The sequence below is a fragment of the Salmo salar genome, chromosome ssa15 (assembly GCF_905237065.1).
Source record: "Salmo salar chromosome ssa15, Ssal_v3.1, whole genome shotgun sequence".
NCBI classification, from domain to species: Eukaryota; Metazoa; Chordata; class Actinopteri; order Salmoniformes; family Salmonidae; genus Salmo; species Salmo salar.
In genome coordinates this window covers 78,160,377-78,173,430 of record NC_059456.1, presented here as the reverse complement: position 1 = coordinate 78,173,430, position 13,054 = coordinate 78,160,377, and the positions used below count along the sequence as shown (strand labels likewise).

Genomic DNA, 13,054 nt, shown 5'->3' with positions numbered 1-13,054 from the left:
AATGACGTGATTCTTGGTTCATGAAGGCCGTTTCTGGCCCAACCCATCAGTTTCTGAGACCAATCAGAGAGGTCAGAATGTGTTCGCATACTCAAAGAGTCAGGGAGGAAAGAAAACACAGACTTGGAGAAGAAACATAAGTGGGCATGGTGTTTGGCCGGAGCAATGTGGATGGGTAGCCAGGTAAGATTTTAACCCACTTAACCCCAAGATTTTCACATGTTTTCTCCATCATTGTAAAGCCCTAGTTATGTATCTGCTTTGGGAAAGTAATTTCTGAAGATATGTACTTAAGTAATGTCATTAGTAATTCATTTACTTTTGTCACTCAAGTTTAAGGTCAACAGTGTAACATGAACTGAACTCTCATTTTAACATGGTAAAACTATTCTTTTAATAATTTTTTTCAAAATAAACATTGAACATCTAATAGTCAAATCATAGTGTAAAAACAGGTGAGTTGGTTTTACACTTTTAGGCCATTTTCTGGTGTTTTGTGGTGGGAAACTGAGAGTGTCGAGCATACCACGTCAACACACCTCAACCCTGAAATGTTTTAAGTTCTAAAATGTCACTTTTATCTTTATTGGTATTCAACCCCCTGAGTCATTGCATGTTACAATCATTGCTGGCAGTGATTACAGCTGTGTATCTTTCTGGGTAAGTCTGTAAGAGCTTTGCACACCTGGATTGTGCAATATTTGCACATTATTATTTAAAAATTTCTTTAAGCTTTGTCAAGTTGGTTGTTGATCATTGCTAGACAGTCATTTTCAAGTCTTTCCATAGATTTTCAAGCCGATTTAATTCAAAACTGTAACTAGTCGTGAACATTCAATGTTGTCTTGGTAAGCAACTCCAGTGTATATTTGGCCTAGTGTTTTAGGTTATTGTCCTGCTGAAAGGTGAATTTGTCTCCTAGTGTCTGTTGGAAGGCAGACTGAACCAGGTTTTCCTCTAGGATTTTGCTTGTGCTTAGCTCTATTCCGATTATTTTTATCATAAAAAAAACTCTCTAGTCCTTGCTGATGACAAGCAAACCCATAACATGATGCAGCCACCACCATGCTTGGAAATATGAAGAGTGGTGTTCAGTGACGTGTTGTGTTGGATTTGCACCAAACATAACACTTTGTATTCAGGACATAAAGTTACTTTCTTTGCCAAATGTTTTGCAGTTTTACTTTAGTGCCTTATTGTAAACAGGATGCATGTTCTGGAATATTTTTATACTGTACTGGCTTCCTTATTTTCACTCTGTCAATTAGGTTAATATTGTGGAGTACCTACAATGTTGTTGATCCATCCTCAGTTTTCTCCTATCACAGCCATTAAACTCTATAACGGTTTTAAAGTCACCATTGGCCTCATGGTGAAAACCCTGAGCAGTTTCCTTCCTCTCTGGCAACTGAGTTAGGAAGGATGCCTGTATCTTAATAGTGACTGTGTGTATTTACTTAAGTTAAATGTATTTACACCAAAGAAAACAAGTGATAGACAACAACACAAATTTAATAAAATAAAAACGGTGTGCAGGTGTGGTTGGAAGACCAAGGCCTTATATGAAAACCACACAACAACAAAAACAATATACAATACGTAAGTAAAACAATAAAAAAAGGTTTGTTAAAGGTCGTCATTGTAAATAAGAATTTGTTCTTAACTGACTTGCCTAGTTAAATAAAAATAATAATAAATTTTTTTAAACATGGTTGATACAGTATACCATCCAAAGTGTAATTAATAACTTCACTATGTTCAAATGTCACGCCCTGACCTGAGAGAGACGGTTTATTTCTCTATTTTGTTAGGTCAGGGTGTGGGGTGGGCATTCTATGTTTTATATTTCTATGTTTTGGCCAGGTATGGTTTCCAATCAGAGGCAGCTGCCTATCATTGTCTCTGATTGGGAACCATACTTAGGCAGCCCTTTTCCCCTCCTTGAGTTGTGGGATCTTATTTTTGTACTGCTCGGTAAAGCCTGCAAGACGTGACGGTCGTTTACCATTGTTTATTATTTTGTTAAAGTGTTCTGAGTAAAAATAAATATCAAGATGAACACTTACCACGCTGCACCTTGGTCTACTCCTTTGGACAACCGTTACAGAAGATCCCACCAACAAAGGACCAAGCAGCGTGGTCAGGAGAACTGGACCTGGGAGGAAATCCTGGATGGGGCAGGACCCTGGACAAGGCCTGGGGAGTATCGCCGTCCGCAAGAGGAGATAGAGGCAGCGAAAGCGGAACGGCGATACTATGTGGAACAAGCACGGCAACAACGGAAGCCCGAGAGGCAGCGGGGGGGGGGGGGGGCACACGGGGTGATTGGCGAAGTCGGGGTTGAGACCTGAGCCAACTCCCCGTGCTTACCGTGGGGAGCGAGTGACCGAGCAAGCACCGTGTTATGCGGGGATGCGCACTGTGTCGCCAGTGCGCAGCTACAGCCCGGTGCGCTTGGTGCAAGCTTCCCACAGTTGCCGTGCTAGAGTTGGCAGTCAGCCAGGAAGAAGTGTGCCGGCTCAGCGTTCCTGGTCTCCAGTGCGTCTCTTCGGCCCAGGTTATCCTGCGCCAGCTCTACGCATGGCACCCCCTGTTCACCAGCACAAACCAGTTCGTCCTGTGCCAGCGTTCCGCCCTTGCTGGGCTAAAATAAACATCCAGCCAGGACGAGGTGTGCCAGCCCTAAGCTCCAGACCTCCAGTGCGCCTCCACGGCCCAGTATACCCTGTGCCTGCTCTGCGTACCCAGTCTCCTGTGTGTCTCCCCAGTCCGGTGTGACCAGTTTCAGCTCCACGTAGGAAGCCTCCAGTGATGATCTATGGTCCCAAGCCTCCAGTGATAATCCATGGCACGAAGCCTCCAGTGATGATCCATGGCCCGGAGCCTGTAGAGATGATCCATGGCACAAAGCCTCCAGTGATAATCCATGGCCCGGAGCCTCCAGTGATGATCCATGGAACAAAGCCTCCAGTGATGATCCATGGCGCGGAACCTGTAGTGATGATCCATGGCACGGAGCCTGCAGCGACGGTCCCCAGTACGGAACCTACAGCAACGCCCTCCAGTCCGGAGCCTCCAGCGACGCTCCCCAGTCCGGAGCCTCCAGCGACGCTCCCCAGTCCGGAGCCTCCAGCGACGCTCCCCAGTCTGGAGCCTCCAGCGACGCTCCCCAGTCTGGAGCCTCCAGCGACGCTCTCCAGTCTGGAGCCTCCAGCGACGCTCTCCAGTCCAGAGCCTCCGGCAACACTCCCCAGTCCGGAGCCTCCAGCGACGCTCCCCAGTCCGGAGCCTCCAGCGACGCTCCCCAGTCCGGAGCCTCCAGCGACGGTCCGCAGCCCGGAGTCTTCAGCGACGGTCCGCAGCCCGGAGTCTTCAGCGACGGTCCGCAGCCCGGAGTCTTCAGCGACGGCCCGCAGCCCGGAGTCTTCAGCGGCGGCCCGCAGCCCGGAGTCTTCAGCGGCGATCGGCAGTCTGGAGTCTTCAGCGGCGGTCGGCAGTGCAGAGCCTCCAGCGACGATCCGCGGTCTGGTTCCTCCAGCGACACAGAGGCGGGAAGATCAGCGGGCAGAGTGGGGGCTACGCCCCGAACCAGAGCCGCCGCCAAGAATAGCTGCCCTCCCGTATAGGTTCAGGTTTGCGGCCGGGAGTCCGCACCTTTGGGGGGGGGGGGGGGGGTACTGTCACGCCCTGACCTGAGAGAGACTATTTATTTCTCTATTTTGTTAGGTCAGGGTGTGGGGTGGGCATTCTATGTTTTATATTTCTATGTTTTGGCCAGGTATGGTTTCCAATCAGAGGCAGCTGCCTATCATTGTCTCTGATTGGGAACCATACTTAGGCAGCCCTTTTTCCCTCCTTGAGATGTGGGATCTTATTTTTGTACTGCTCGGTAAAGCCTGCAAAACGTGACGGTCGTTTACCATTGTTTATTATTTTGATTAAGTGTTCTGAGTAAAAATAAATATCAAGATGAACACTTACCACGCTGCACCTTGGTCTACTCCTTTGGACAACCGTTACATCAAAGGGATATTCAATGTCTGCTTTTTATTTTGTTACCCATCTACCAATAGCTGCCCTTCGTAACGAGGTATTGCAAAACCTCCCTGGTCTTTGTGGTTGAATCTGTGTTTGAAATTCCTTGCTCGACTGAGGTAGTCATTCAAAAATCATGTTAAACACTATTCTTACACACAGAATGAGTCCATGCAACTTATATGACTTGTTAAGCACATTTTTACTACTTATTTAGGTTTGCCATAACAAAGGGGTTAATGACTCAAGGCATACTTAATGACTCAAGGCATTTCAGCTTTTCATTTTTTATTAATTTGTAAACATGACAAAATGTGGAAAAAGTCAAGGGGTGTGAATACTTTCTAAAGGCACTATATGTGCCAGAATGTGGGAGTGAGGGGGAGGGTTCTAGGTGGGAGTAAGAACGAAGATTCTGACCTTAGTGTTGTCTGTGTCATAGAACGTCAGGCCAAAGTAGTCCCTCTCCAGCAGGTTCAGATGGCCACACACCATGTCCAGCACGGACTGCCCCCTGGCAAATTTCTGTCAAAAACACACATGATTATAAAAACGCACACATGGGCACCCCCCCCCCCACACACACACACACACAAACACACACACACAGGAATGGTTTGGTGTTGTGGGGATTTGTCATATTCAGAAAGTTACCAGTGAGTCAAGTGATATCATCATAGCCTTGTACATATGCTGGATATCTCTTCTACCCTATCAGAATGAATCACACTGCCAAAATACTGCATAGCCAATTTTAGATACAGTAACAGTGCATCTTTAAATACAGGAGCTATTTATGAATAAAAAAAAACGTTTTGGTCCGGTGGTTTTGGAAACGCATCATGGAATTATTATCATGGCTCCCGATTGGCGCAGCGATCTAAGGCACTGCATCTCAGTGCTTGAGGCGTCACTACAGACCCTGGTTCGATTCCAGGCTGTATCACAACCGGCCGTGATTGGGAGTCCCATAGGGCGGCGCACAATTGGACTAGCATTGTTAGGGTTTGGCTGGGGTAGGCTGTCATTGTAAATAAGAATTTATTCTTAACTAACTTGCCTGGTTAAATTATATATATATATATATATATACTGCATTTATATTTATTTGATTAACTGACTAAATGAAAAATCTCTTTCATCACACTATGAAAATACCATCAGCATGAAAATCCAGCCCTTCTGTTGGATGACAGACATTTTCATGGTCCAGTACCTCCTCAGCCCTGAGGGATAGGAAAGGCTAGGCAATGGCTACAAAAGGAAGGAACCGCTAGTATTTCACAGGGCCACACCTAGTTTTCACCCCTTCAGGGCTTAGAGCCGACACACTGCATGTTTCAGTGTTTCAGAAGCAGCCTTGGCAGATGCTGTCTACACATACACACACACACACACACACACACACACACACACACACACACACACACACACACACACACACACACACACACAAACACACACACACACCATGCTCGTCTCCCGGGAAACCTGGCTCCTACGGCGACAGTGCAACCAAGCAGCTGTTACCATGGAAACAGAAGTAATAGGTTCCTTTTCTTTTTGTCTGTGTTCTGTCTTGTGAATGGTGGGGCACATGGCTTTGTTACACTCCTTTAAAGAAAACTGGTACAGTAGCCATTACCTTGCAAAATTATTAATGAAACATAAATGAAATATTAATGAAACATTAAACATAACCTGGCCTTTAATCAAAGAAATGCTGTGGTACCAGTCTGGCGAAATACAGCAACCACGAGCGAGTGAGGGAGCGATTAACGTAGTGGCTGCTGAGAAATTTTGGAGCGTATTGGATTTTCTAACTAAATTAAATTGCAACACACATTTTAGGTGGTCCCCCCAAGCATTGCAACTAAGCTGTTGATGAGATTTCGCTCCTGTCCCAATTGCCTCCAATCACATTTCTGCCACACTAGTTCTATGGGCTGATTGCATTAGAAGCCATTTGGCGTAATCCTGGAAATCCATTTTAGAGACTGTATGGTCCATGCAAACACGATGAAGGGAGGCAGTATCTGGGTATGGGCTAACAGCTAGTCTCAGAGAGAGTGTTGAGTTAAGTAGTGATAAGATTGATCAAGTAAGAAAGGCTATACTGGACAACAGTATAGAATAGAATATTAAAAACAGGCCTTTTCAAGTTTCGGCAAAACTCCTTCTCTTTTATAAACATTCATTCATTCAAGAAATCCGGTGGGAAATTAATATCCAGCTAAGCATATATTTTTTCACATTTTATTGTCTTATTAATTAAATTACTATAATAAAAAATTGGTTTTTCTTGTATTCTTCGAGAGCAAAAGGAGTAGTGTGTGGTGATGGTAACCAGTTTTGATTGGCTACGACTGTCACGACTTCCGCCGAAGTCGGCCCCTCTCCTTGTTCGTGCGGCGTTCGGCGGTCGACGTCACCCGTCTTCTAGCCATCGCCGATCCACCTTTCATTTTCCATTTGTTTTGTCTTTGTTTTCTACACACCTGGTATCATTCCCCAATTCCATGTTCATGTATTTAACCCTCTGTTTCCCCCATGTCTTTGTGCGTGATTATTTCTATGTTAATTCGGTACGTTATGGCTGGTTTTCGACGGGTGCTGTTTTCACCCGTGTGTAATTGATTACCGTTTATTGTTGGTCAAGTGTATTGTTACCTTGTGCCTTTATTTTGAGTAAAGTACGCTGCTCACTCATTCTGCTCTCCTGCGCCTGACTTCATGCACCAGCTACACCCCCCTTATAACAACGGCCCAAGGTATCATAGCCTTCCTACTGTACCTGCATTGTTCCACGAGTAGAGTGCCTTTTGGGGACTGTCATTTGGGTTTAACAAATTAATACAATTATTTCACCTAATTTTAAGATTCTGTCATAAAGAGCACATGTTCAACTTCATAAGAAACATGTTATCCCATCTCAATTACTATAGTAAATGCCAAGTAGGTGCCAATGAAAGTAACAGAGTTGACCGTAACAGGGTTGATGTATTCATCTTAAATCAGCCATGAATCCCGTTGTGACAGGGGGAATGGAAGCTCGTTGTGTGCAAAAGAATGCAAGCTTTACAAAAAAATGTAAATGTAAAAAATAATCTTGCCTATCTACTGTATCTTTAGGTAACGGGGTTGGTGTGTTATGCTCGACACGCTCAGTGTTCCACCACAAAACCCCAGAAAATGTCCAAAGAATAGAACCAGTTCACCTGCCTTTACACTCAATGTTTCTTTTGAAAAAAATACACTGCTCAAAAAAATAAAGGGAACACTAAAATAACACATCCTAAATCTGAATGAATGAAATAATCGTATTGAATACTTTTTTCTTTACATAGTTGAATGTGCTGACAACAAAATCACACAAAAATAATCAATGGAAATCCAATTTATCAACCCATAAATTGGATTTCCATTGATTATTTTTGTGATTGGTCTGGATTTGGAGTCACACTCAAAATTAAAGTGGAAAACCACTACAGGCTGATGCAACTTTGATGTAATGTCCTTAAAACAAGTCAAAATGAGGCTCAGTAGTGTGTGTGGCTTCCACGTGCCTGTATGACCTCCCTACAATGCCTGGGCATGCTCCTGATGAGGTGGCGGATCGTCTCACAAGGGGTCTGAGGATCTCATCTCGGTACCTAATGGCAGTCAGGCTACCTCTGGCGAGCACGTGGAGGGCTGTGCGGCCCCCCAAAGAAATGCCACCCCACACCATGACTGACCCACCGCCAAACCGGTCATGCTGGAGGATGTTGCAGGCAGCAGAACGTTCTCCACGGCGTCTCCAGACTCTGTCACGTCTGTCACATGTGCTCAGTGTGAACCTGCTTTCATCTGTGAAGAGCACAGGGCGCCAGTGGCGAATTTGCCAATCTTGGTGTTCTCTGGCAAATGCCAAACGTCCTGCACAGTGTTGGGCTGTAAGCACAACCCCCACCTGTGGACGTCGAGCCCTCATATCACCCTCATAGAGTCTGTTTCTGACCGTTTGAGCAGACACATGCACAAGGAATAGTTTCAACATATTAAAACGAGTGTTCGGTTCACATAACAGGGTTGACGTTAACATGAGGGAGAGACGTAAATTAATCACTAATCGCATGAAATAAATAATCATCTTCAAAAATCCTGATAAAGAAAATATGTAAATTTTCCCACCAATTGTGTTTTCATCAAACGGTGCGTGATGATGTAGTCCACATAAAAGGCACTTTTCCCTTAACCTGTTAGGGCTAGGGGGCAGCATTTGCACGTCTGGATAAAAAAAATGTACCCGATTTAATCTGGTTACTAATCCTACCCAGTAACTAGAATATGCATATACTTATTATATATGGATAGAAAACACTCTAAAGTTTCTAAAACTGTTTGAATGGTGTCTGTGAGTATAACAGAACTCATTTGGCAGGCAAAACCCTGAGACATTTTCTGACAGGAAGTGGATACCTGATGTGTTGTATTGACTTTAAACCTATCCCATTGAAAAACACAGGGGTTTAGGAATATTTTGGCACTTCCTATTGCTTCCACTAGATGTCACCAGCCTTTACAAAGTGTTTTGAGTCTTCTGGAGGGAGATCTGACCGAACAAGAGCCATGGAACGATGATGTCCCATTAGACACCTGGCGCGCGAGTTCATGTTGGGTACCCTCGTTCCAATACGTTATAAAAGAGTATGCATTCGTCCACCTTGAATATTATTCATGTTCTGGTTAAAAAAGGCCCTAATGATTTATGCTATACAACGTTTGACATGTTTGAACGAACGGAAATATATTTTTTCCCCTCGTTCGTGACGAGAAGTCCGGCTGGCTTAGATCATGTGCTAACAAGACGGAGATTTTTGGACATAAATGATGAGCTTTTTTGAACAAAACTACATTTGTTATGGACCTGTGATACCTGGAAGTGACATCTGATGAAGAGAATCAAAGGTAATGGATTATTTACATAGTATTTTCGATTTTAGACTCTCCCCAACATGACGTCTAGTCTGTATCGCAACGCGTATTTTTCTGGGCGCAGTGCTCAGATTATTGCAAAGTGTGATTTCCCAGTAAGGTTATTTTTAAATCTGGCAAGTTGATTGCGTTCAAGAGATGTAAATCTATAATTCTTTAAATGACAATATAATATTTTACCAATGTTTTCTAATTTTAATTATTTAATTTGTGACGCTGACTTGACTGCCGGTTATTGGAGGGAAACGATTTCACTCAACATCAATGCCATAGTAAAACGCTGTTTTTGGATATAAATATGAACTTGATAGAACTAAAAATGCATGCATTGTCTAACATAATGTCCTAGGAGTGTCATCTGATGGAGATTGTAAAAGGTTAGTGCATCATTTTAGCTGGTTTTATGGTTTTGGTGACCCTGTCTTTGACTTGACAAAACATTACACACAATTCTTGTAAATGTACTGTCCTAACATACTCTAAATTTATGCTTTCGCCGTAAAACCTTTTTGAAATCGTAAAACGTGGTTAGATTAAGGAGATGTTTATCTTTCAAATGGTGTAAAATAGTTGTATTTTTGAAAAATTTGAATTTTGACATTTATTTGGATTCAAATTTGCCGCTCTTGAAATGCACCTGCTGTTGATGGAGTGCACCACGGGTGGCACGCTAGCGTCCCACCTAGCCCATAGAGGTTAAGTTTTCATGTACAGAATAAAAATCAAAAGTTGAATGTGTTTCCATAGCATTTTCAACTTTACTGATGGTTTTGTAACAAAAAATGGTGCGTTAAATATAGGGCTGAGAATTGCCAGAGACCTCCCGATATGATATTATCACGATACTTTGGTGCCGATATGGTATGTATTGCGATTCTCACGATTCTCAAGATTCTATATGTATTGCGATTCGATACTGTGATTTAATTGCGATTTGATGTTACAAACATATTACTCACCATATGTCTGTTGCAGAGCGACAAGAGAGAGCCATGACAAAACTAGTTTATGGTGAACAGTATAACCTGAACTGAACTCTCATTTTAACATGGTAAATAAAAGTGCTGAAAACAAATTGGCTCCCTATTTAAAAAGAAGATGGGAAACAAGCTATGAAGAAAAAATACAGGAGTTTTGTACAGCCAACTAGCGCAAAAATAATAATATTATTATTGTGATATATAACTGTATCGATTTTTCCACCGTCACTAGTTAAATAGCAAATGTGCCAGCTCTGGTCTTGGCACCTGAGTTCTGGCCCACAGCTTCCAGATAGGCTACAGTGCGGGTAGGCTAACCTATATGATGAGATTATTATGGATAAGAGTGAGATCATTTTTACTTGTCAAACGGCAGCTGAGTATCAATTATCATGTCACCTGAATAAGACTCTCAATATTTATTGGATAGGAGCATCAATCTCATCCCAATGCACTTTCACCACCCTGTGAAGTTAATTATATCTTATTTCATCTGTAGCCTAATAAACTGCATGCTTTCCCAAGTCGTGGTGGGAGGACAACACATCATACAGTATCATCTCGTGACTCCAAGTTTACTTCGATATGAGGATTATTCTACCAATATTTGCTGATGATTATTCTACCAATATTTGCGCATAATGGCGTTTCCACCACCATTTCTCAAATAATACATTTTACCGACACAAAAAGATCTCACCATGTGAACTAACAAATTGTCTGTTGGCATTTAGGAAATTGCACCGACATTTCCTGTTTCCATCAGCCCAGTCGATTTTATGCGTCAGGTAATTCAGCCGCATTAAATGGTTGGATGGAAACGTGGTTAATGATGGTGAAAACTTGGAGAAATGTTGGTGTAAAGTGGGTTTAAATCCTAGAAGTCGGAAAAACATGACGAGTGACATATCAAAATGCACATTTTTGGCACATTAGCAAGTGTTAGTTCATATTAAAAATCTGATTTATTTAATTTTACTTATGGTTCATATTAAAGTGCAGTTCATTTAATATAACAGTCTTATTAGTGAACAATTTCTAAAATATCAAAGGAACGCAAAAGGCACTCTATTTGTGGAATGACCCAATTATTTGAACTGGCCTGATCAACAGTTGCTTCATCTGTTAAGAAGAGATACTGGTTGGAATGAGAAAAGACAGGCAGGCCGGTCTAATAATTATTGTATCAATTGTATGGCTTGAGGTTAGAGATTAAACAAGGTAAATGCACTGTACTTAATCAATATCAGCAATGTTAAGCACCAAAGATCAATAAGAAAGTGGTGTGGATTGCTTGTTGGTGTTTACCATTAAGGCACAGTTCTTCATTGTACATCATTACACTCTTAGAAAAAGGTTTCCAAACGAGTTTTGAGGATGTCCCTATAGGAGAACCCTTTTTGGTTCCAGGTAGAACCTGTTGGGTTCCATGAGGTTTCTGCATGGAACCCAAAGAGTTCTACCTGGAACCAAAAAGGGTTGTTCAAAGGGTTCTCCTATGAGCACAGCCGAAGAAGCCTTTTTGGTTCTAGATAGCACCTTTTTTCTAAGAGTGTACATTAATGTGCCTGGAGATTTGTGCAATATTCGTATGCTTCACCCAAACCAAACCCTCCCTGTGCAACTTCACACACACACACACACACACACACACACACACACACACACACACACACACACACACACACACACACACACACACACTCTCTCTAACTCGCTCTCTTCTCCTCCCTCTTTCAATCTCCCAATCTATTTTCTCCTTGGTCGTACAAAACTACTAAAACGTCAACTGTATAGATTTCCTATCCTTTAACTGAATGCTTTTGATGTCACTGCAGAAGATGAGAGAGGGGGAGGTTGGGGGTGGATGTGGGAAACCTCTAGTACATCCCCCAACATACACAGCTCAAAAAAATAAAGGGAACACTTAAACAACACATCCTAGATCTGAATGAAAGAAATAATCTTATTAAATACTTTTTTCTTTACATAGTTGAATGTGCTGACAACAAAATCACACAAAAATAATCAATGGAAATCCAATGTATCAACCCATGGAGGTCTGGATTTGGAGTCACACTCAAAATTAAAGTGGAAAACCACACTACAGGCTGATCCAACTTTGATGTAATGTCCTTAAAACAAGTCAAAATGAGGCTCAGTAGTGTGTGTGGCCTCCACGTGCCTGTATGACCTCCCTACAACGCCTGGGCATGCTCCTGATGAGGTGGCGGATGGTCTCCTGAGGGATCTCCTCCCAGACCTGGACTAAAGCATCCGCCAACTCCTGGACAGTCTGTGGTGCAATGTGGCGTTGGTGGATGGAGCGAGACATGATGTCCCAGATGTGCACAATTGGATTCAGGTCTGGGGAACGGGCGGGCCAGTCCATAGCATCAATGCCTTCCTCTTGCAGGAACTGCTGACACACTCCAGCCACATGAGGTCTAGCATTGTCTTGCATTAGGAGGAACCCAGGGCCAACCGCACCAGCATATGGCCTCACAAGGGGTCTGAGGATCTCATCTCGGTACCTAATGGCAGTCAGGCTACCTCTGGCGAGCACATGGAGGGCTGTGCAGCCTCCCAAAGAAATGCCACCCCACACCATGACTGACCCACCGCCAAACCGGTCATGCTGGAGGATGTTGCAGGCAGCAGAACGTTCTCCACGGCGTCTCCAGACTGTCATGTCTGTCACGTGCTCAGTGTGAACCTACTTTCATTTGTGAAGAGCACAGGGCGCCAGTGGCGAATTTGCCAATCTTGGTGTTCTCTGGCAAATGCCAAACTTCCTGCACGGTGTTGGGCTGTAAGCACAACCCCCACCTGTGGACGTCGAGCCCTCATACCACCCTCATGGAGTCTGTTTCTGACCATTTGAGCAGACACATGCACATTTGTGGCCTGCTGGAGGTAATTTCCGCAGGGCTCTGGCAGTGCTTCTCCTGCTCCTCCTTGCACAAAGGCGGAGGTAGCGGTCCTGCTGCTGGGTTGTTGCCCTCCTACGGCCTCCCCCACGTCTCCTGATGTACTGGCCTGTCTCCTGGTAGCGCCTCCAT

At 43.6% G+C, this 13,054-nt stretch overlaps 1 protein-coding gene across 6 annotated transcripts in view; it reads right to left on the bottom strand.

The window, feature by feature from the left end:
- Window positions 1–13,054, bottom strand: part of si:dkey-178k16.1 (protein 4.1) — a 118,492-nt gene that overhangs the window by 63,617 nt on the left and 41,821 nt on the right. For all 6 annotated transcript variants that reach the window (XM_014145841.2, XM_014145842.2, XM_014145846.2 and 3 more), the window contains exon 4: window positions 4,456–4,560. In XM_014145841.2, the coding sequence (XP_014001316.1) occupies window positions 4,456–4,560 (105 nt within the window). The remainder of the gene's footprint in view (window positions 1–4,455; window positions 4,561–13,054) is intronic.